Source organism: Cetorhinus maximus, chromosome 27 (genome assembly GCF_964194155.1).
Source record: "Cetorhinus maximus chromosome 27, sCetMax3.hap1.1, whole genome shotgun sequence".
NCBI lineage: Eukaryota > Metazoa > Chordata > Chondrichthyes > Lamniformes > Cetorhinidae > Cetorhinus > Cetorhinus maximus.
In genome coordinates, this window is record NC_135905.1 from 15,247,719 (window position 1) to 15,272,532 (window position 24,814).

At 38.4% G+C, this 24,814-nt stretch overlaps 1 protein-coding gene across 3 annotated transcripts in view; it reads right to left on the reverse strand.

Annotated features, from left to right (window-relative positions):
* kat6b (K(lysine) acetyltransferase 6B) overlaps window positions 1-24,814 on the reverse strand; it is a 170,474-nt gene that overhangs the window by 82,263 nt on the left and 63,397 nt on the right. For all 3 annotated transcript variants that reach the window (XM_078530782.1, XM_078530784.1, XM_078530785.1), the window contains 4 exons: window positions 23,078-23,186; window positions 15,465-15,580; window positions 9,736-9,817; window positions 3,247-3,379 (listed from right to left, as the gene is read on the reverse strand). In XM_078530782.1, the coding sequence (XP_078386908.1) occupies window positions 3,247-3,379; window positions 9,736-9,817; window positions 15,465-15,580; window positions 23,078-23,186 (440 nt within the window). The remainder of the gene's footprint in view (window positions 1-3,246; window positions 3,380-9,735; window positions 9,818-15,464; window positions 15,581-23,077; window positions 23,187-24,814) is intronic.

Consider the following 24,814-nt stretch of genomic DNA (forward strand, 5'->3'; position numbering starts at 1 on the left):
CTTAGCAATAGATGACATTGTAGCAAAAGAGAAATATCATCACAATGCTGACAAAAATCATCAACATTGTTATCTGCTCCCTTTGCATAGGCACTGTCCCTCTTGGTTTCAAAACAGCCCACATCCTGTTCTGCACTACATTCTGCTTGCTCATAGTAGTTGTTTTCACTGACATTCATTTTCTCTCTTTTCCCCAATCCATTAATTACCTTGTCCTCTCCTCTTCTAATCCCTCATGACTTCGATCTCCAGCACTAGCATTTTATACATAACCACTTCCTTCATACTACCACTGGTGGCAGGGCCTTGAGCCATTTTGAAATTTCCTTTGCCTTACCACCCTTAAAAAAATTTCAAATCCATCTTCTCAATCAAGCTGTCAGTCAGTCAGTCAGTTACCTAACTTTCCCTGCAATGTTCAGTCTTTGTCCCTTTATGTAGTATATCTATCCTTGCTGCCCAATTAACATGGGAACACAAATGTAGTTCACTAGTTCCATTCGTCCATCATAAGAATTGATCTCAATTATCAAGAGGATCTGCCATGGAATTGTCCTTTGCCTGCCAAAGGAATAGCTTCTAAACTGGCTTTTTTCTGGATGGAACTCCATTGCAATCTTGCAAGGGCAACAGATTTGATTCCTGTATCCAGGTCATTACATCATTTGCTTGGAGGACATTGCTTCAAGTCTTTGATGTTCTTACATACTTTTAAAAGCAACACATATGTACCAGAGATTTTATGTGAGAATGTGTCTCTGGTCATGGCTCACAACCTTGCATTATGTGAACATTTAGATATTCTCTCACTGCACTCAAAGAAATGTCCAGCTCCTAACATTAACTTTCCAACTTATGGGAAAGTGATTCCAGACAAAATATGGGGGCAATTTTCTCAATGCCCCTGGCAGTATTTGCAGATTAGAGGATATGATTCTTTCGGGATGTTACAGAGCCACATTTCTCAAATAGATCATCGAAGACCTTAATGAGGAGAAGTGCAGAATAATCAGCTATTAAAGATTGACAAACAATTTCAAAAATCAAGTCAATGAATTGTAAGGAACTAAGCATTTCAAGTAGAATTGGTAGGAACGTGTGTGTATATACGGGGCTGTGGAAAATTCATATTCATTCCCTTTATTCACATGTGACGTCTGAAATAGAATCTGCTGGTTCATGAGAAAGTCATTTGTATTGAATTCAGAGTTCAGTTCAGTTGAAGGATGATGAACCTGCACTGGCTGTGGATGTGCAGTGACAGGTGTTTTTTTTGAAAATGTGTCATAAAGGAGAAGTGAACATTGGTACAGTATTTGCTTCATGTACAAAAGGTCAACATTCATCAACTTTGACATTTATGTGTATTTTTCAGGTCTCTTTACCCAGTTTGACAGTTCTTGAACACTGGAGGAGAAATTGTCTGTACTCAATTACTTTACTGACAAGGCGACAATGAAAGTTTTGAGGGCAATCGCCACTAAATAGATCTTTTAATACCACATGACTCTACAGGTTTCTTTGGCATTTAAATAAAGTTTCTTTTTAAAGGCTGGATACCCATTTAGAATTAAAAATAGAAAACCAGGAACATTTTGCCTCTATAGTTTTTTTAAGTATAGAAATGTAGTAATAGTTCAGAATCAAAGAGTTCAGTTCAGTGTCGTTAGCCTGTTTGCTTTAACACAGGTGATATCTCCATCAGTAAGATATAGGAAATCTATACTTCACAAGAGCCTGAGCAATTTAAAAAGAACAGAACAGTCCCAGGTTTGATCCACAATTTGTGCTGAGTTACCTAGGTGGGAATAATAGAGGTATGATGATTGGTCTTGCATACCTGGGACAGGGGGCAAGATAAGAAATAAGTCCACTAGGGTTTCTGCTCTTTTTTTATTCAGAAACACCCTGTTGGATTATACATACCAACAAATGACAGGGCTGTGCTCAGTTGCATAATAAATTATGATAAAAGAAACGTTATCAAGGTCTGGCACAATATGAAACATAAATACAAAGAGATACGTCATTCTCTTTTTCAAAGGCTAAGTTGGGAGTACACCTTAGGAAAGTAAAAAGTACAGATGAAAGTAACGGTCAAGAAACCAATGGAAACAACAGATTGGTGGAAAGTGAAGTTGAGGCCACAACCAGATCAGCCATGATCATATTGAATGGTGGAGCAGGCTGGAATGGTCTACTCCTGCTCCCAAGTCCTCCGTTCCTATGTTCTTTGTCATATGCCATGGGTTCAGCTTCAAATTTAGATGCCACATTTAAAGCTAGTTGTAGGTTTCCAATTTAGGAGCATAACATATACTTTAATTTGGAGTTTTGGGTTAAATAGGAGAATGAATACAGAACTTTTAAACTTACACAAAATAACAAGCTGAAAATCCGTTAAAAGAACAAATCATTGTATAGCTTAAGTCCCACTGGTTAATGGGAAAATAATTAAAAAGTGAAGGACCAAGTTAAGTGGATGCCAACTTCCATACAAAATTAGACAACAGAATTAAAATGTTTCAGAACTGTGCATGACAGTTATGACAACCTGCATGGGTCTCTGTTTTCTGTATTTGGGAACAGTAATGATATTTATACATCAACACAAAATTTGTATTTCAGGTATAAATAAAATCCCCATGAACTGCTAATTTGTATAATACAGGAACAGAAGAAATAGGAGGTGCAGGCCTTCCGACCCTTTGAGCCTACTGTGTTGTTCAATAAAATCATGGCTAATTTACCTCAACTATAGCTCCCTGCGCAATCCCCATATTGCTCAATTCCTTTAGCACCAAAAAGCATCGTTCAGCCTCACTAGTGCACTCATTGGAAAGAACAAAGTGGCAGCATAATTGAGATGAGTATCTCAAGATGTAATATTTCCTAGGTACCGGGCTGGTGAACAGTCTTTCATGTCTCAAATCCTTTAACAGTCAATATTTTAAATTTAACCAGATGTAGGAGGTAGATATTTTAATTTTTGCTGTTTAATATTCATTGATAATTGAAAAATATGTTTTTTTTTTAAAAAGATGGAGTATCCATTTTAAAAAGCTACATTATTGTTTTAAAACAGCCTTGTGTGTCTAGATTCCCTTTCGATCTAGGAGACAGCATTTGGGTTTGAAGGCATGGTAATTAGTGGGAAACTAATCAAACACACTTCCACTTCTTTCAAATGTTGCACTGTAAATAACTTTAATAATTTGTTATATTTATTCCAAAGGATAAACATACATGGTTCTTTGCTTTAGTTTATTTTTAGGACGTCCTACTGGTTTTGCGTAACGACGTTTGATCTGTGCAGCTTTCTCATGCAGTAACTTTCTTCCCTTTTTCTTTGGTCTGCAGATTTGACAGATCCACATTCCTATGGTAAAGAATACAGCCATTAGCTTTCTCAACAAACTTTCCAATTTGTGCCACGTTTTCCATTTATGCTGAAGGCCTATAAATCAGGTAAAAAGTTGAATCAACGCCTGCAACTGAAATATACCAGTTAGAAAACATTACTGGAAATGCAAATATTGTTAAATATGCATCTTAGACAGTTCACAATTAGAATTCAAATTCAGAAGTAATTATTTAATAATGCTGGTACATAAGTACAGAAGAGGTTCCATGATATTATCAGGGGCTCAGATACTCCCTTATCCCACAACCACCACTTAACAGCCAGGGAACTCACGTTTAACGATGGAAGATTTTTTCAAACCCACTTAATGAATAGGAGATCTCTAACTAGAATAAGAATTAGCTTTTACTGAATTATGGGAAATAAATCTTATAGAATAATAAGGAGCTTGCCAGTGAAGTAGACAGCAGTCTACAAAGAACACAGAAAAACAGACGGAACTGGAGATGGAAAGATAACATAATGATATAATTGCAAGCTAATGAGCTGTAGCTAGAAATTACTCGCCTTAGGGTAGTAGGTGATGAATTTTCTGTTCCAACTCTAAAGCATAATTTCCTTTTATTGGAATGCTAGAGATTCAGACACTTCCTCCTCTTGCCCTAACCCATACAGATCACTAACAAAAACATAATAGAAACTATAAAATAGCTACAAAGCCATGTGGAAAAATTGTGCACAAAAATATGTACCACTTTTATAAATATGCGGCTCTGAACATCTGAGTACGTGTTGGAGTTGATATTATAGGACATTTTGCCAAAATAAACATGTGAATCAAGGTTGAAGAATGATATTACTGGTAAAAAGGTGGAAATAAGAGAATAAATGAAGAGGACAGAAGCAATCTGGGTGGAAATTAGTAATATATGATAGCGGCAACAAAATAGTAACTTGAACTGATGCCACCAGCAGCTCAAACTTAAGTCAGTAGATAGACTTGTTTGAGTAAGAATAGAAAGCAGGAATTCATAATGTGATAACTGTGAAGGATTTCAATGTCTTAGAAGTAAAGTGGTTAGATGAGGGATAACAGAAGGCAGTTGTGAATGAACAAGCAATTTCACAGAAATATCACGTGAAGGAAAGTTGCAAGTAGATTCGTTGCTTAGCAATCCACTGGAATTGATGACCTAGAAGGATGGATACTTAGGCTCTAGACTATATAGTTAAATTTGAAAAATTATTAAAAAGGATAAGCTCACAACTAAAATAGCTCAGTGGTTTAAGCTGACCAACAGCTGACGCACACAGACCAGGAAAGTCCAACATTTGATTACCAGTGTTGAACCTTTTGATCTCAGCCTGAATATTAGTAAAGATCTACAAGCAGGTACAGTATCCTACTTTATGAAAGAGAAAAATAAACTCAAGACTCCCTTCCCTGATCATATTCTAATTGAAGTATCTGTTGATGGCTGGGGAGGAGATGATTGGACTTAGCTGAGATTCCCCAATGATAAAACAGCCTCAGGAACTTCACTGCTAAGGTCTGCTGGATTTTACCCCAGCAAAGAGTGAATGTCTCAGAAGAGGAGTCAAGTAGGGGAGATTAAGTAGTGGGGTGGATGTAGGGGCCAGAAGCTTTAAGAACTAAAGGAAAATTGCAAAGAGGACTGAGTGAGAACAAAATTAGAAAATTAAAAACACAGGAAGGAAAATAGATGCACATCAGGAGAATAAAATAGTAAAATCAAAAACAAGATGAGTAAGTTAACACCAAACTACCTTTAAGGCCAAACAGTAACATATAAAATATACAAAAATAAATAAATATAAGTAAGTTGCAAGAGCTGTAGAAAAATTAATGAATGATAACCAAAAGTATATTAAAAGAAGGGCTGTAGCATTAAAAGGAACAAAAAGAAAGTTCTCAGTTAGATTGGCAAAACATATTAAACAAAATGGGTCTTTAAAGGATAAGTTAGGAAGAGATCTGGTAAAACAGGAAATAAAAAGTGCAACAAATCAAGACATAGGGCAGCGTTTAATGGAGGTGACAGGGTCTCGCCTGCCAGCTGGAGAGCCGATGAGAGCCTCGGGTCACCTCTTTTAGGCAGACCTGCCGCATTAAGGGCCACTCGGGCACTCAACTGGACAGTGGTGAGCCTTCTCGGGATCAAGGAGCTCCAGAGTGGGGGTGGGGGTTGCATGTTCCACCCGCTGAGATCTGCCAGCCAATCAGAGACTGGCTTCTCTTGAACAGCAATACCACCAGTGGTGGCTGCTATCGGTGCTACACCCGCCTGAGGCCTGGTATTGTCCCTGGATCCCAGGCCACAGGAGAGTAAAGGCAGGAGGGGGGGCCACAGGGTGGGGGTCATAGGGGAGGGGCTTCAGAGGGAAGTGGGTCATTAGCAAGTGCAGGGGATGGCTCTTAGCAGGTTCCCCCTTCCTGATGCCAAGTTCCTTGTTCAGGCACTAAGTGCCTTTGAAAGAGGGACCCCCATTCTTGCCCCAGCCCGCAAGAATTCCTGCATAGATTTGTTTGTCGTGCTGCCCATATGGCGTGTCCCCTGTATGGCCTGCCGCTGGGTTAATTCCAGCAGCAGTGACGGGATGAGGCCCTTAAGTGGGCATTAATTGCCCACTTAAGGGCCTCAATTGGCAGTGGGACAATTGGGGTGGTGGCGGGAATGTGGCAGGATACCTCCCCCGCCACCAAACATGTCACGGGAGAGCACACTAAATTCCGCTCAAAAAGATTTTGGCTCCAGAAAGAATAGAAGTAAACATTAAAGCATAAGACTAGGAAGAAATTTTAAAGAATATGAACCAAAGTATGTCTTCTATTGAAAAATAAGGGGTGTCTGTTCCCTGCCCATGTATAATAATCTGCAAAAATGCAGAAAACCTGCGATTTCTTGGGAAAAAAGGGATGTTAATTATGGAGGTACAGGCATTTTATTTTTTTTATTTTGAGAGAAATTTCAGGCAAGGCATCTGTGCCATATGGAGAACAGACTAGAATACTCAAATGAGAAATAAATAAAGAAACTCTGGTTAATGTTTTTGAAAAGATCCATGAACATGGGAACTATCAAAAGGACAGGCTGAGTGCAAACATCCCAAAATTTAAAAAGGAGTAACACAGGTGCCAAAATAAAACTATAGCCTAACTAGTTTAACATAGTATTGGAGAAAATATATGGACTACATTTGTTCATCTGAAGAGCAGACAGAGGCCATGAACATGAAGTTGGAAACAATTTGGGTCATGGATCACTATTATGCTGGAATTATTTGTGGAGATAGTGAATTGGGTTAATTCACTTGATGTAATTTACTTCGACTTTCAAAAGCAAACATTTTTTTTTACATGAGACTTCTTTAAAAAAAAAGTCAAGACTCATGGATTAACGGGAAATAGCTGAATTGAAAACGAGCTCAGCAGCAGGAAGACGACAATGATAAATTAAAATAGTAATCTGTAACTTTTAATGACTAATAGATGCCTGTAGAAGTACATTTTAGGTCCCTTGCTTGTCACAGTATTCAAAATAACTTGGAGAAAAATACTTTGTTTATTATTACATTTATTATATCAAGCTGTATGATCAGAAGACTATCATGAGCTACAGAGAGATCTGTGCCAAATAAATAATGGCCCAAGAATGAGATGAATGTTATTGTAAATATTTATAAATGTAAGGAACTGTATAGATGGACAGGAAATGGAAACTTGCATAGTCAATTTCTAGGTTTGAAGTTTAGCCATTCACTGACAGTTTTGAGTTGAAACCAGTATCAACAGAGCTAAACAAATATGAATTTACATCTCACAAAAGTTATTCCGATCTTGTACAGATCATTCACGTGGCCAGATCTGGAGTACCATCAGCAATAATGGGCACCCAGTACTAATCCATGAAGGTGGTTAAAAAAGAGCGACAAATAGAACTGAAAGCCCCTACTCGTAAGGAAAGACTTGCAGAATTTGTTTTCATTAGATAAAATAAATTGAACGGAAATCAGGAACTTCAACATATTCAGATGCATAACATCATGCATAAATAAACAGGCTATTTGACTCTTACTTGTTATGGATAGAATTGAGAATCAATTTATCTATATGTTATTAAAGTTGTATGCTGTAAAGGAAGTTTGAGCATATTTTTCCAACCACTTATCAGAAAGCAAAACCAAAGGGTACTGACCCTAGATCAAAGTACATTCTAGAGCATTATCCAATCAGATTCAAAAGCAGTGAAATGAACATGGGATGGAGAGGCAAGTTTGGCGGAATTGCTTTTGCCGCCAGTTGTTCTGCACGCCTGATATTCTGTCTGAAACTAATGGAATTGAATATTGGGCAGGACATAATACAGACAACCAATGCTCGTTATGTATTTCTGCGCTCGGCTCTTTTACCCTCAAGAAGTCAGTATCCCTTCAAGTTGTCCATTCAACCAACCAGATCACAGAACAATCATTGTAGCATCATTTATGATTGGTGAAGCTTTCAAATGATCAAAATTTTCTGTGCTATATAGCCATATATTGCACTGAAGTTCTTCATCCAGCCAGCTACATATGCACTCTTAAAAATAAAATGCACTCTTAAAAATAAGATTTGGTAGAAGTTATAAAGGAAGCAAAAACGTTTAACAAACAGATTCTTCTCGCTTTACATTGTGAAAAACGTAAGGCTTATTCCATAGCTCCCCCTCTAAATGCTCAGCATTCTGAAGGCCTTTGCTCTCCAAACTAAGTGCCAGGGATCAATCAAATGACTGGAATTCCTGAGTGGTTGGCATCATATCAATTCAACCTATGATTGTTAATCAACAGAGGCTCTGGAATTTAGAGAACGTGGCAAGAGAAAGGGGTGAATTCCAATCCTGGGCCTAGAATGCAGTCACAGTAAACAACAGAACTATGCTCTACTGCCCATGAGCAATAACACACAAGGTCTATAATCATAACATTAACAAATCTCATGTGCAATTATATATTAGTGGATAAAGCTATGAAAAAAGCAGTTAATAATATATGAATTAACTCCTTCAAAAAGTCGCCCAATAATTCACTAGTTGGGAAAGGATTAGTGATTTATATACACTGGTATAAACGGAGATGACCAAATGAAGCTTCAATAATCCTTGTATTGTTAGGGTCAGGTGCAAGGATATGTAAAAATTGAGACTGCAAGAACAAATCAATAATTGGTTCCTAATGTTTTAAAAGGGGTAAATAAGATAGATTGTACATGATCTGTGTAAGGAGCAGTTCAACGGGACAAGTGGCCTTTTCTTGTTCAATACTTTTTCTCATATCTCTCAGTTAATGTAATTCACCATTATGGGGGTAATTTTGGCTCCAAACTGTCCAGTTGCACAAGTGGAGCAATATTTCCGTTGGAGCAGAAAGATTTATCAAATGGCCTGAAGATAAAAACATAGCAATTTGTATCACTTTTGATTGTTCTCTGCAGATTTTTTAAAAATTAATTTATGGTAGAAAGGGCAATAAATGCTGGCCTTGCCAGTGATGCCCAACTACTCTTGATAAGGTAGAGTTGAACTGTCTTCTTGACAACTGAGTAATTTCAGAGGTCAGTTAAGAATCAGTGGCTCTGGAGTAGTATACATGCCAGACCTAGTAAGGAGGGCAGGTTTCCTTCTCTGGGCATTCGAGAGCCAGATGCGTTTTTGCAACAATCTGGGAGTTATATGATCAACATTACTGATAATAGTATTTAATTCCAGATTTATTTAATTAATTGAATTTAAATTTTCCAGCTGACATGGTGGCATTTGAACTCACATCTCCATATCTTTAGCCTAGACCTCTGGATTACTACTTTAGCAGCAAAAACCCTATGCCAGGGCTTCCCTAACTGTGGGTTACAACTCCCAATGGGGTCGTGAGACAAGGAATTCAGGCCTCTCACTCTTGAGGTAGTAATAACGGCTGGGGAGTGGAGACTAAGTTTTGGCAGTCCTGGGATTGGCTGCGGGGCCCTTTAAACATGTGAGATTTTTTTTGGCTGATAGGTGTGGCCTAATGATATCTGCCACTAAAAGAGCCTGTAAAATGGTAGATGTCCTCGTTTTTTTTTGTCCCTATACTCCAGCAGTTTGAACCCCTCCCCTCCCCCCACGCCTCCAGCAGCAACTCTCTACTTCCCAAATTTCTGGGGTCATACCAAGTGCGAAGCATTAAAATGGGGTCACAGTGGGAAAAGGGAAGTACTGCCCAATGCGGCTATCCCCTCCATTTTATTGGTTATGTAGAAACTAACTATAGACAAGCACATTTTGAAAATAACAAATATGTAAAAGTCACCAATACATTAGGTTCAGTGATACCTTTTGGCATTCTGGAGAGTGGTGGGTCACAGCATTCCATGTGAAAGCCTCGGTCACAGGAATCACAAAAAAGCATGTTGTCCTAGAGAGGAGAAAAATTGCAAAGTACTTAAAACATAAATTCACTTAGGTGTTTAAATTCAACTCAAGCGTTGCCAAATGCCAAAATTACTGAGCAATTAATCTGAACCTTCTTTTGGTTCAACGTATAAGAACTATGCACATTTATCAATTTGCTAACTCAACTCAATCTTTTTGGTACCATTCCAATTTATTTTGCTCATTTAAAACCATCAAGAAATTTACATACTTATGATAAATATTGAACAAAACTACACAGTGGGAGGGAAATCCCAATAATGACACTGCAGTTATGGCAAGCTTTCACCCATCAGCAACCTCAACTGCAACACCAACAACACTCTGCTCTACCTCATCACCATCTCACTCAAATCCTCCACTGTTGCTCAATTATCTCACTGCTTATCCAACATTGGGTACTGAATGAGCAGAAATTTCCTCCAATTAAATATTGGAAAGACTGAAGGCATTGTTTTTGGTCCCCGCTTCAAACTCCTTTCCCTAGCTACTGACTCCATTTTTCTCCCTGGCAACAGCCTGAGATTAAGCCAGTCTGTTCGCAACAATGATATTACATCTGATCCTGAGATGAGCTTCAGATCTCATATTCATACCATCACTAAGACCTCCTATTTCCAACTCCGTAACATTGCCCCCATTTTGGCTCAAGTGCTGCTGCAACCCTGATTTGCACTGACTTGAACTATTCATGCTTTCGTCACCTCTAGATTTGACTATTTCAATGCATTTCTGGCTTGTCTCCCACATTCTACCCTCCATAAACCTGAGGTCATCCAAAGCTCTGCTGCCTGTATCTTGCACCAGATCTCATTTACCTATCACCCCTGTGCTCGTTGACCTGCATTGGCTTCCAGTCAAGTAATGTCTTGATTTTAAAATTCCCAACCTTGTTTTCAAATCCCTCCTTATCTCTGTAATCTCCTCCAGCTCCACAACCTTCCAAGATATCAGTGCTCCTCTAATTTTGGTCTTATGCATCCCCGATTTTAATCCGTCCACAATTAGTGGTGAGGAAATTCAGTTATGAAGATAAGGCTGAGGAATTTCAGTTATGAAGATCGATTGGAGAAGTTAGGACTGTTTTCCTTAGAGAAAAATGGTTGAGAGGAGATTTGATAGAGGTATTCTATATCATGAGGGGTCTGGACAGAGTAGATAGGGGCAAACTGTTCCCTATTGTGAAAGGATCGAGAACGAGTGTAACAGATTTATAGTGGTTAGTAAAAGAAGCAAAAAAGTGATATGAGGAGGAACTTTTTTGACACAATGAGTGGTTTGGAATGCAACTGCCTGAGAGTGTGGAAAGGCAGGTTCAATTGTTATCTGAAAAGGAAGAATGTGCAGGGTTATGGGGAGAATTGTACTAGGCAAGTTGCTTACTTAGACAGCTGGTGCAGACACGATGGGCCAAATGGCCTCTTTCTGCACTTTAACAATTCTGTGATTCCGTGGTCGTGCTTTCAGTTGCCTGGGTCCCATGATCTGGAATACCCTCCCTACAACTTTCTACCTCTCTACTTTGTTTTCCTCTTTTTAGACACGCCTTAAAACCTACCACTTTTATCAAACTTTAGTCATCTGACCTAATATCTCCTTATGTGGCTCAGTTGTTTTATGATGCTCCTATGAAGCTCTTTAGGACATTTTGTTATACTACAGGCGAGGCACATAAATAAGTTGTCGCTGTAGTACAGAAAGGTGCCCTTTTATATATGGGACAAAAAAATGCCTTGGAGGGTGATGACTTCATGTCAAGACTTCAAGTCTTGATAGTGTTACTGTCCAAGTTCTTCCGATTATTATTCCCAATAGTGTGTGCAAGATGTTTTGAAACTAGAAGGCGGGTAATCTCTTTCAGCACCTACTTGGTTACTTCAGCTTTTAATGTTGTTGTTAGCAGGTTTTATAGTGTTTTGCATAACAGTGCACACCTCTCTAGGTATGAATCCAAAGGGTTGAAGATGACATTTTAATTGTCTCCAGTACTACTTAACGTAGTTCATAACAATAACTAGTATTTATATAGAGTCTTTAAAATAATAAAGCATTCCAAGGCACGTCACAGGCGCATTATAAAACAAAGTAGGACACCGAGCTACATGGGAGATATTAGTTCAGATGACCAAAAGCTTGGTCAAACAGAGAGGCTGTAAGGAGTGTCTTAAGGAAGGAAAGCGAGGTAGAGAGGTGGTGAGATATAGGGAGAGTATTTTAGATCTTGGACTTAGTCAACTGGAGGTGTGGTGGAGGCATTAAAATTGGGGATGCACAAGAGGCCAGAATTAGAGGAGTGCTGATATCTTTACGGATTGTGGGGCTGGGGAAGATTACAAAAATAAGGAGGGGCAAGGCCATGGAGGGATTGAAAACAAAACAAGGATGGGAATTGTAAAATCAGGACAATGCTTGACCGGGAGCCAATGTAGGTCAGTGAGCACTCATAGGGAAACTAGACTTGGTGTAAGTTAAGACACAGGCAGCAGAGATTTGGATGACCTCAGGTTTACTGAGGATAGAACGTGGGAGACAAGTCAGAAATGCATTGAAATAGTCATGTCTAGAGGTAATGAAAGCATGAACTAGAGTTTCAGCAGCAGATGAGCTGAGGCATGGGGTGAAGTTGGGTGACGTTATGGAAGTGGAAATAGGTGGTCTTAGTGATGCACGAATGTGAGCTTGGAAACTCATCTCGGTCAAATGTGACACCAAGATTGTGAATAGCCTGCCTTAATCTCAGACTGTCACCAGGGAGAGGGATGGAGTTGGTAGCTAGGGAGCAGAGTTTGTCATGGGAACTTAAGCAATAACATCAAGTCTTCCTAAAATTTAATTTCTGCTCATCCAATACTGGATGTTGGATTAGCAACGTGATAATTTAGAAACAGTGGCGGTGACAACAGAGGTGGTGGTGGAGGAGGAGCTGGGTGTCATCAGGGTACATGCAAAATCTAATGTTTTGCTTTCAGATTATGTCACCAAGGGGCAGTGTGTGGATGAAAAATAGTAGATGGCCAAGGATTGATCATTGGGGGACACTAGGTGTAACGGTGCAGGAACAGTAAGTCATTGCAAGAGATTCTCTGACTACGATTAAATGGATAAGAATGGAACCTGGTCAGGGCTATTATAAGGAAGCAGCCTTAATAAATCCTTTCATCCACACAAGTGCCAATCTATTTTAGCCAGATACATAATCAGTAATATAAACAAGGATGTCGCAATAAGTTCTGCCTGCTTGACAAATTTGAGTGTCAGAGCTTGCAGGATCTTCACATTACCTTCAAGGAATCTAGAAATGGAGCTCGTCAGACTCTCACCATTTCACGCATGCATTACAATTCACCTGATCAACACGAGGAATCTGGCTAAGATTTGAGCACTGAGTTTTGAAGAAGTAATACTCCTGAAGCACACTCTCAACAGGAGTTTAAGTGATCTGAACATTCAAGACTCTAGCCACCTTGATATCAAATTGGCTAAAAGGACCAGACACTGGCTAGTCTGGAAAATCTATTCTCTTCATAGTAACAGGAGTAGACCATTCAGCCCATCAAGCTTGTTTCTCTATTCAATTCGACCAGAGCTGATCTGGATCTCAATTCCATTTACCTGACTTTTCTCCTTGCCCCTTAATACCATGCCAGCAGCAGCTCCAGGTATACCAAAAAATGAAGTACCAATTTGGTGAAGTTGCAGTGCAGGACTACATGCCACTAACCAGCAGAAGCAGCATGATTATAGACACAGCTAAGCGATCCCACACCCAACAGATCAGATCAAAGCTCTGCAGTCCTGCCACATCCAGTCATGAGCAGAGGTGGGAAATTAAACAATGAACCAGAAAGGGAGGCTCCACAAACATCTCTGTCTACAATGAATGCAGAGCCTAGCACAAGTGCAAAAGACAAGTAACGGGAAGAATTTACAACCATCTTTAGCCTGAAGTGCAGAATGGATAATCCATCTCAGCCTCCTCCTGAGGACCTCACCATCACAGAAACCAGTCTTCAGCCAATTCAATTCACACTACATGATATCAAGAAATGGCAGAGTGCAATAGATACAGCAAAAGCAATGGACGCCAATGACCCCTGTAGCGTTGAAGACTTGTGCTCCAGAACCAGCTGTGCCTCTGGGCAAGTCTTTCCAGTACACCTAAAACACTGGCATCTACCCAACAAAATAGAAAATCCTCCAGTATGCCCTGTCCACAAATAAAAGGTAAAATTCAATCCCTATGACTTTACTCTCAATCATCAGCAAAATGATGAAAGGCATTGGCAACAGTGCAGCACTTACTCACCAGTGCTCTGTTTGGATAAGCGCAGCATCAAAGATACCAACATTATCTAGGGCAATGCAGCCCACTTGACTGGCATCTCATACACCACCTTAAACCTTCACTCCCTCCATCAGTGCACCATGGCTACAGTGTACTCTTATATTTAAGATTCACTACAGAAACTCAACTCTTTAGAAGGATGAGGGGAGCAGGTGTATGGGAACACCATCACATGCAAATTTCCCTCCGAGTCACACACTACCTTAACTTGCAACTATATCATTGTTTCTTCATTGTCACCAGGTCAACATGGAACTCCTTATCTAATAGCACTGTGCATGTACCTACACCACATGGATTGCATTGATTCAAAAAGACAGCTCACCACCACATTCAAGGGCATGAGAACATATGAGGCAGAGAGGGAGAAAATTCTGGAGGGTGAAACCAAGAGAGGGAAAGAGAGAGAGCGATACAGCATGCGAGAGGAGAGAGAGCATGCACATTTGAGGGAGAAAATTCTGTCGATGTTGAAACACAAGATACCACGGACGTGATAACTTAACCTGCTCCTGATCCTAGGAACAGGCCAAAGTTAAACATGACGAAGCAGTGTTTTCTCCAGATGCCGTGACCAACATTTATCCCTCAACCAATAACACTAAAACAGCTTATCTGATCATTTACCTCATCTGGGATTTTGCTGTTTACCAATTGGTTGTAGTGCTTCCCTACATTACAACAGTGCCTACACTTTGAAAGTACTTCAGTGACTATGTAGTACTTTCGGAACTCCTGAAATTGTGAAAGATGCTTTATTAACACAAGTTCTTTGTTTCTTCTTGACCAATGCAAGAAGCCAAACAGAAATGTCTGAAGCCAGAGAGGCATCCTTTATTCATAGCATCAAAAGACAGCCGTTGGTGAAGGGTAAAAAAGAACATTTTTAGCAGATGGTATGCTCGCGATTCTCCTTGTTGGTGCCTAATTTTTGTTAAGGAAGTAGGGGGAAATCACATTAAATTTCCTTTACTACTTTCTGTACAAAATAACATGTGGCACTATTAGGATTTTGTTTAGGTCGCTGGGGAAGAAATGTTACATTACAAATTATTACTGAAAAAATACAACATATAAAAACAGGAAGTGTTGGAAAAACTCAGTAGGTCTGGCAGCATCTACAGAGACAAAAACTGAGTTAACGTTGCAAGTCGAATATGACTTCTTCAGAACTCATATTTGATTCGAATCGATAACTCTGTTTCTCTCTCCAAACCTGCTGGGTTTTTCCAGTACTTTGATTTTATTCCAGATTTCCAGCATCCGCAGTATTTTAAATACTTACAGCATTTTTCCCTTGATCTTGACAAGCACTGCAAGTCTTGCACTCAATACATTGCCATCTTAAGGTCTTCACATGTGCTGTTAACTCTGGAGAGAATTTTAAACATGATGGATGCCCTTCAAAAGAGAAAAACAATTTTAATAGCTGATATTAGTACAGGAGCGTCTGTAGTTATTCTATGTTATCATATGCTTATCTTACATGATTTTATATGGTGGTTCATTGGGTAAATTCATTACAGAGTATGGTACTAAATTACGCAAAACATTTCCAAATTTAATCCCTCGTCTGTGCTGTCTCAACCACAGCAGTACTGGGATGCCACAGGTTGTCTGAAAAGAAGAGGAAAATTAGAAAAGATTCCCCTCATAGGTGCATTTACACATGGGGTGATGCCAGGAACAGGACTCAGTTCACTTATGATCCTGTTAGTTTCCCGCTGCTCACTGACTGGGCTTGCATTTGAACAGACATTTGGGGAAAATACAGGTAGTCACTGGTGGACAAAATTGTACCTAGGAATTAGCTGGAGGTGAGAATGTAGTTATGTGGCAAAATTCAGCAGACTATATAAAAAAATTAATAATTACAGCAAAAATACTCTTTGTTTCATAAAGAATGAGTGATAAAGCATTTCAGTCAGAATAAAAGGAAAATCAACAGTGAACGAGAGGGAGATTGCACGTCCATGTGCGAGAGAGACAGTCATGCAAGCAAGCACACACACACACACACAAACACACGAGGAAAGACATGAAGCAGGAGAGAGAGAGAGAGAAGAGAAAGAAGGTAAGAGGAGGAGGACAATACTAAAAAGACAAGAAAGGGGTACAGAGTGCTTGCAAAAGAGAAAGCACCCAAGTAAAGCAGAGGAAACAAAATTAAAAATCTTGGAATAAGAGAAATAGTAATGGGAAAAAAAAGAGAAGCAAAAGGTGCAGGAGTAAAAATTGCTACTTTCAGTTACTGCCAAATCAGTTAATGTGAATGTCAAATGCATCATTTAAAATATTATGCATTTTTCATTAAAATAATATCAGTTTTGGCAATGGAAAGCTCAGATTTTAAATGAAAAGATGTGCAAAGTATTTTCTTAAATTTCAAAGAAGCCATTATGTTGTCACTTAACCAACTCATTATGATTTATGCTTGAACATTTTTTTCCAATTTGCTGTCGGAATGAGTTTCGATAATATTAATGATCACTGTTTCATTTCTAGTTTATATAAAATGCCAAATGTTATTTGCTCTGTAACAAGTACTTCATTTTCAAAAAGAAAAAGATTTTGAGTCTTACCTGGGTGAAAAATATCCCCAACTACTTTTTGTGTTAAAAGGCATTTTCTACAAATACAGCTTAGCTTCTCAATTGTCCCACAATATGCAAATATGTTTGTAACAAGTTTGAATTTTTACATGTGGCCAGATTTACCGCAAGACAAATTAACTCTGGAAAAATATCACATTTAAATATCCTTTATTCTTTATGGTTCTACTGACTGTGATTTTGACTGTTTGTACCTCCCTCTTTCTGTCCCACTCTTGGTGGCAATGCCTCCCAGTCGGCTAGATCCCACATTCTGGAATTTCCTCCCTAAACCCCATTGACTCACCATCATTCCACCTTCTTCTCTTTCTTTAAGGCCCTCCTTAAAATCCACTTCTTTGACTAAGATTTGGTCATTCATCCCAATCTGGCTTTGGCTTGTTGTCTATTTTTGTCTGATTATACTTCTGTGAAGTGTCTTAGGAAAGGCACTATATAAATACCATCAGTAGGAGTATGTATAGTATTATAAAAATAGAACTCTGACAAAGGGTCACTGGCCTGAAATGTTAACGCTATTTCTTTCTCCACAGATGCTGCCAGATCTGCCGAGTATTTCCAAAGTTTTCTGTTTTCATTTCAACCACATATAATATATAATGGCCAAGGTATTTCAGTACTTGAGCAACAAACTGCCCAATAATATGCTGAGAAAGATAAACCTGCCTGATTAGACACAGTACTTCCTTCACTATATTTCAGATTTGAGATCATGGTGATCAATTAAGGAATTATTTTAAGTCATGCAATGCGCTACCATTCCCTTCAAGGATAGGTCGAATTAGATAAGCATTGTTGCAAAGGATTTCTGAAAAAACCCTTAGGTTTTCGATATATATATATAAAAATGACATACATCCAGTTGAATAGTTAAACTCAACAGATTAAAACCCAATGCTTTATGTAGAATATGCTGTCAAGAAGTCATTACTTCATAAGAGGTGGTAACATTTTGGACAAAAAAAAATGCACATTTGGATTAACAACTGATATAAAAATAGAAATATGACAGACTGCAGTACTGAATTCCAAAAAGACATGTAATTACAAGTAGAGAAGAAAATTGATGTTGATTTTTGAAGTAATGAAGAGACATTATATTCAGACATTCAAATGGGCAAAGTAATCTCACATTAATATATGCACTGTTACGCTATTTGTTGATACTTGAAGTCAGTAAGCATTTTATGACAATGAGAAAATAGACATTGGAGTTACCTATGTGAGTATTAAAATTTGGCCAAAAAGTAATCAAATACTTTTGATGATCTGGAACAGGCTTTAACCATGTCAAACCAAAATATTCTTCCTATTTCATGCACAATACCATAACAGATAAAAAGATCTTAATGAAATTTCCAGCCCAAGAATTACAGTACTCTACTATGTATACTGATACAATGCATTTTCTGTTAAAAGTACAAAATGGACACAGTTCTGCATAAACCACCCCACTAGCTGCCTTGCGCAAGAATTTTATTAGTACTTTGCAACAGCCGAACCATGACTATTAAACTTCATTAAATCTCTCTTTTATTAAAAAAACATGTTATTGGAAAAAACATGTATGAGTACTGTTAGCCAGGTATAGATTATCATGTCCTATCAATGATGCTAAGTATGCAACTCCACATTTCAGTATTCTTGCAGAAAGCACTGCATCACCCAATACATCTGTGCAGCTAATTAAAGATAATTTGATCCTAATGAGGCAGAACGGGTATCAGCATTAATTCAAATGTAAGTCGATCCATGAAAGTCATATAAAGATTTGCGTACAAAACCTCCCATCTTCTCTCATAACTACTAGAGATCTATTTTACATAATTAATTCTCAACTCCAGCTTATTGCATTTACAATTTTACAAAAATATTCCAAAAGTCAAATCTGAGCAATTTGGTTATTGGTTATGAGCAAAAAGTGAATGAAGAAGCCAAGAATGTTAACATTAATGAATATCATAACGACATTTTTCTTTCTATTGCCTTTGAGACACTGGACTACAAACAACTGACATGAGAAACAACGAATGATCGAGTTTAAAATAATTTAATACTGAAGTTCCAGTGATGGCAACACAAGAAAATATCAAATGCAAAATAATTGGAACCAAGCACAAGTAATTTAATGTCATAATGAAAAAGTCTAATTTCCAACAAAAACATTCCTCTTTTGCATTTCCTAATTTAAATCAACTACCAGTTTCACATATTCATACCAGTGGAAAAGTCCATAAAATGATGTATTAAGTTCCATAAAATGTTCTGAGCAGACCTAAGAGATGGGACCATCTATGAAATTAAAACCTTCAGCAATACATTTATGAACTTCTAAAAATACATAAGGAAGCAGCTTTTCCAAGACACTGTCAATGTCATGCTTGGTTAAGCCAACAGGAGGTGTGGAAGAGCAGCTCCAGTAACCCATCAACTGACTTCCCCCTCTGAAGAAGTATCGCATCTCTGCAAAAGTATTTCTGATTACACAGCTAGAATTTGCCATAAAAAAAACATTGGCAAATAAATCTATGCTGATGCACATTAAATCATCAAATTTTCATACTGTTGCCACATCATGTATTTATTTCATTTTTGATTTAATTTTCCATTTCAGTTGTGTGTGAAATTTTTAATGTAAAAATCTATCATTTATTTTTTAGATTGTTTTGCATTTGATTGTTTTGTTTGCTATGTGTGTTTATTTACTCTTGCTTTCTCGCTGTGGAGATGCCGTGGAGAGTTAGATTTACTTTATAAACTGTAAAAATATTACACACAAGTTGCCAGTGTTGTTCTGATTCTGCAGTTCTAAGTTGACTATATTGCAAATTTCACACCTTATCAAATCAACAGTGTTATATTGCAAGATATTTTGGTGAGGTGAAGAGGGAAAAATTATTTCCACTGCCTGTTGTCAGAAACTAGACAGCATTACCCCCTCCACCTCATCCCCTTTCCTCAAAACATGTAAAACCCTCCAAAGTGCAGAGGCCTGTTAAACCAAACCTGGTACCCTTCATCAAAAAAAAACTACCTCCAATAATATCACCGACATGTTCCAGTTACAAATTAGTGCTCAACCCCCAAAAAAGATATGGAACCCACTGCTCTCAAATACAACATCTCTAGCACTATTCAGAGCATACTGAAAACAGCTGCTTGAAATTTTACAACGGTTAATTCATAATTTTTGGTATTTTTAGCCATTCTTTTTTCCACAGTTACTGTGATAATCACCACTTAACAGCTTGTTTAGTTTTGCCATCCAGTATCAGGACCAAGATGTAGAACAAAATGATCTTAGTTAGCCTCATTAATATACCATACTAGCAACTTCAGGAGAATTTTCTATTACTTTTTGGTATGAATCTCTTTCCTCTATGATGATTCCTTATGATTTGAATTAGATAGCCAACAAATGCTAATGAATAGATAGTTTTGTGTAATGAAGCCTTGATTAATAGACATTAGGCCAAGACGGATGAAACTGCTCAAAAACCTACAGGACTCTTTCAGCAGTTAGACAGGAGGCTATAGTCCTTTCATTTTGGATTGGATATGAATCTAATAATAGTTCCAATATACTTCACAAGGAGAAATAAACACCAAGTAATAGAACAATTAAAGGAACTGTGAAGCTTTAAATTAAAGAGCTGGGGAGAGTTGATAACAAAGGTTTTCAGGGAAAGAATTTTAGACAGTGGGGTTGAGACAGCAGGTGGCTCTGATCTATTCATACAGGTAGGGGGTGGGGGGAATAAATTGAAAAATAAGAAGTCAAAAGAAATAAAAAAAGCTTTTGCACTATAGGAGAAAGAAAAACAAAAACTGAAAATAGGTTTTCCATGCAGACTGTCTCCAGTTTACAGCTCTGTTCCTTTCTTGTTTTCTTTCATACATCATTTACTTTGTCTTCTGGTTCTTGTCCAGGATCCTTACTTAATATGCAGTAATTTATCCAGGTCATGTATCTGCATATTTCACATACCTTCAAGTAACTTCCTTATGTCAAATGAATATATACTTCATGCTGGAGTATTCTGGCATTCAGCCTGCAACATCATTTGTGCCATTCTTGAATGATTCAACAAGTTCCAATTTTTCCCCACAGTGAATACTTGCCCCCATAAACAAGGTTCATTGCATGATTTGGCCCCCTCAGTACAGGCAACTTGTGAAAGTTCAGAATGGAAAATCTAGCAGGGAGGATCATATGCTGCTAGCAAAACCAATCTGACTTTCTTTCTACAGAAATTAATGAAAGAAAAACCAGACAAGTTCTGTAAGGGGCATGTAATCCTCCTACCAGATTCTCTTTCTGAGCTTTACCCAGACTACGATCAGGCAGTGAAGGCAAAATTTTCCCCCAATCGTTAAATGATTAGGATTCATATGGTCACTTTACAAATCACTCAAGTTTAGAAAACTTCTTAAATGAGAAGTGCAAGATTATCTTCATCTTGATCACAGACCGCCCCCCACCCCACCCCATATCATTTCCTGATGCTCTTTTTTTCTAGGTGCTTCTCTTACCCATTATTCAGCAAGCTCACATTTAGCCTTATTTTTCATCTCAGGAATTTGTTACACAATATAAACTTGTATTCCACAGGGCCAGTTTCATCCCCTTCCCAGGCACTGGGGCACCACACCCTGAATAACTCAACTATCCTGTTCAATCTCCACATCCCGCCCATCACATTCCAGGACTGCTGACTTCCACCTTGACTATGTTGCCGTCCCAAATTTCTACCTTTCCCCAACATGGCCAAACCCTCATTCACATTTTTATCATCCCTAGTCTTGGTTTCTCAAACAAACACACAGGGCAGAATTTTGCCCTTGATGGGTGGGCGGGCCCCAGTGGCTCGGTGGTGGGTGAGCAGCCAATTGCCGCCGCCAAAACAGGCCCTGCAGCTATTTTAAGTGGGTGGGCCAATTAAGGCCCGCCCAGCAGCAAGTGCTATGCGCTTCCTATGTGGAGGGGGGATTCCCCAACTGTCAAAAGTGCGCTTTTTCGTGCATGCGCACGAAAGAGCGCACATCTCCCTAAGGCAAAGTGCTGCATCAGGGAGATCGCTGAAAGGCTGGCAAATATAAAAAATAGAACAATAAAAAATCCATTAACATGTCCCCCTCATATGAAAATGTCACACGAGATGGGACATGTTAATGAAATAAACAAAAACTTTATTAAACGTTTTTAAAACTGCTATCAAACCTCATCCCGCCACTGGATGAGGTTTGTAAAAAAATCACCTACCCGCCTGTTCGTTGGGCCCATACGCCAAGCCGAAGTTCGCATGGGCCCCACAAAATCATCAACGATTGGCAAGTTAAGGGCCTTAACGAGGCCTTTAATTAATGGTGGGCGCGCGTCCTGCTGCATAGCACGCCCGCCGACCGAAATATCGCGATGCCGTGTGCTGACGTCGGGACACTCGCGTGACATTTTAAGCGCTCCGCCACCCACACGCCAGCCAGAAGATTCTGCCCACAGTCTCTTCACGAACCTCATAATCACCAAGTCTCTTCTTAAACCCCTTTTCCTTTCTAAGTCCTCTCCCTATCTCCACAATTCAATATCAATATTCTATTTCTCCAGCTGCATGTTCTCCCTTAACTTCCCACCCACTGCACAGATTCCCTGATCTTCTCTGTAAGGCACAATGGGATGTTCTGCTACATGAAAGGCTGCAGCTGCAAGTAGTAGTTGTATCTAGTAGGACTAGTGTTCACCCATGTTAAATACTATTTCTAAGCCTGCAAGCTTTTATACGTCACCACAGACCTGGACTTCTAAAACTTAAAAATTGCAGATATGAGAACTAACACTAACAAAGATACAATACAACTACTGGCAGGAAGAGGTGACCAACATTAATATATTTATTTTGAGGTGTAAAATATATTCTGGGTTGACCTTAATACAAACTGGGTAGTGTAAATGGATAAGGGGGGTGGGAATGTTAAAATTTCTTATTTCCTGTTTCTTTCCTTCATGCATTCCCAAATAGGCCTTAAGTTGAGTTTATTTTCATGATTTCTCCCCCACCACATGAATCCATAATGAAAAGAATGTGTGTTAAGGAACAGCATCTAAGCCTGAAATGCAACAAATTCCTGCTGAGCATCACAACGGGTTGCATATCTGAACTGTGCTTAAAATTCAGCATGTTAATGTAGAAAAAAATCTTACAAGGAATGCTGCTGGAAAATGAAATTCCCCCAACATAAAATCTTTTTTTATTTGTTGAATTACTGATGTATAAATGATTCAACTCACCACTGCTACCACAGTCCGCGCAGGAGATGAGATCTTCTGGTTTTTTTTCTCGATTGTATTCCTTTGTCCCCAAGCAGAAACTGCAGATTGGAAAGGGATTTGCACGGGGCTAGAAACAAGAGGTTTTCTTCATTTAATTTTTTTTGCCATACAAGTGTGACAGTCAAATATAGTAATGTTAAAAAATGGCTATGAATAATAAAGTTTTCATTATAAATCACAAAATATACAATATTCACCCATTATACATTTTAAAGCAAATAGGTTGTATCTCATAACTTATTGATTTAACTTGTTCATTTTGGTATACTGAACATTAATTTGGTTCAGTGGATATTTTTTAGTCAACCTACTGTACTCAGCAGTGAACAATGTCCAGTACTATGCTATGCATGGCTCAAGCAGCTTGCAAAATAATTTAGTCAGCTCAGGTTACATTTTAAATTATTCTTCTACATGATTTAATAGAATGCTCAATTTCTCAAACTAAAATGTCAGTATTTTCATCTGCAACTATAATAAAAAGGTCTGTTTATAGTCGGAAACCAGTGAAGAAATTTACTTTGATAAGCACAATTGATTATCCTATTTGGAAGGACAAAAACATAAGAAATAGGAGCAGAAATAGGCCATTTGGGCTTTCAAGACTGCCTTGTCATAAAGTAAGATCGTAGTCGATCTTCTTCCTCAAAATGAGGACAGAGTTCATGGTCTGAAGTTGTTGAACTCAATATCCAGAAGGCTGTAAAGTGCCTAGGTACTATTAACTAGGCACTATTAACACCAGCTTTAGTCTTTAACACTATCATTACCACTCCTTTTGTCTTGTGTTCTTGATATGTTTGTCATTTAATCTCTCCTGACCTCCAACCTATCCACGACTTTCTATTTTGCTCCACACCACCCTGCACACCCCTACTCTTCACCTTCTCAACAGCATTACATTTCTACCTCTCTTCAGCTCCAAAGTGTTATATGGACTTGAAACATTAACTCTGTTCCCCTCTCCACAAAGGCTGCCAGACCTGCTGAGTTTTCCCAGCATTTTCTGATTTTATTTCCAATTTCCAGCATCCGCAATATTTTGCTTTTATTCTGGTGTACACAATCTCTCCTCATATGATAACTCCCTTATCCCAAGAATCAGTCTAATTATCCCATGTTGAATTCCCTCCAAGCGAAGTGTCTGAATAAAATTTATTGAGGATTGTCTCTTTGCTTTTGAGCCAAGCTTTTGAAACAGGTTTAACTTTCTAGCAAAATAGGTTTGAAATATTGAACAATTGCTTTTGCTAAGGAGGCTTCGAAACCTTGAACATAGCCAAAAGCAGAACACATGAAGATTACTAGGTGACATTGCATCTTCATAAATATCAGTGTGGAAAATGCAATAGTCCCTCCACCCTTAGCCCAGAAATAGCTCAATAAATAACTTCACATTTGTTCCAATAGAGTGATGTTTCAGTATGCTGTATTGATTTTTTTTTGATATACGGGTTTATCACTGGAAAAATGTACCAACAGTCAGCAATCTAAGCATAATGGATACGTACCAGTCAATCTGGCAATAACAACCTTTCAAAGAGCCAAACAAAACTTGGGATAAGTAGATAAAAGCTATAACTTTATCCAGTCTTATTCAAGGAAGTCCAAATTTAATTTCTTGTTAAGGCACATGGGATAATATTGCTACTTTTCAAATCTTTATTTGATTGCAGCTTCATTGCTATTTACTGT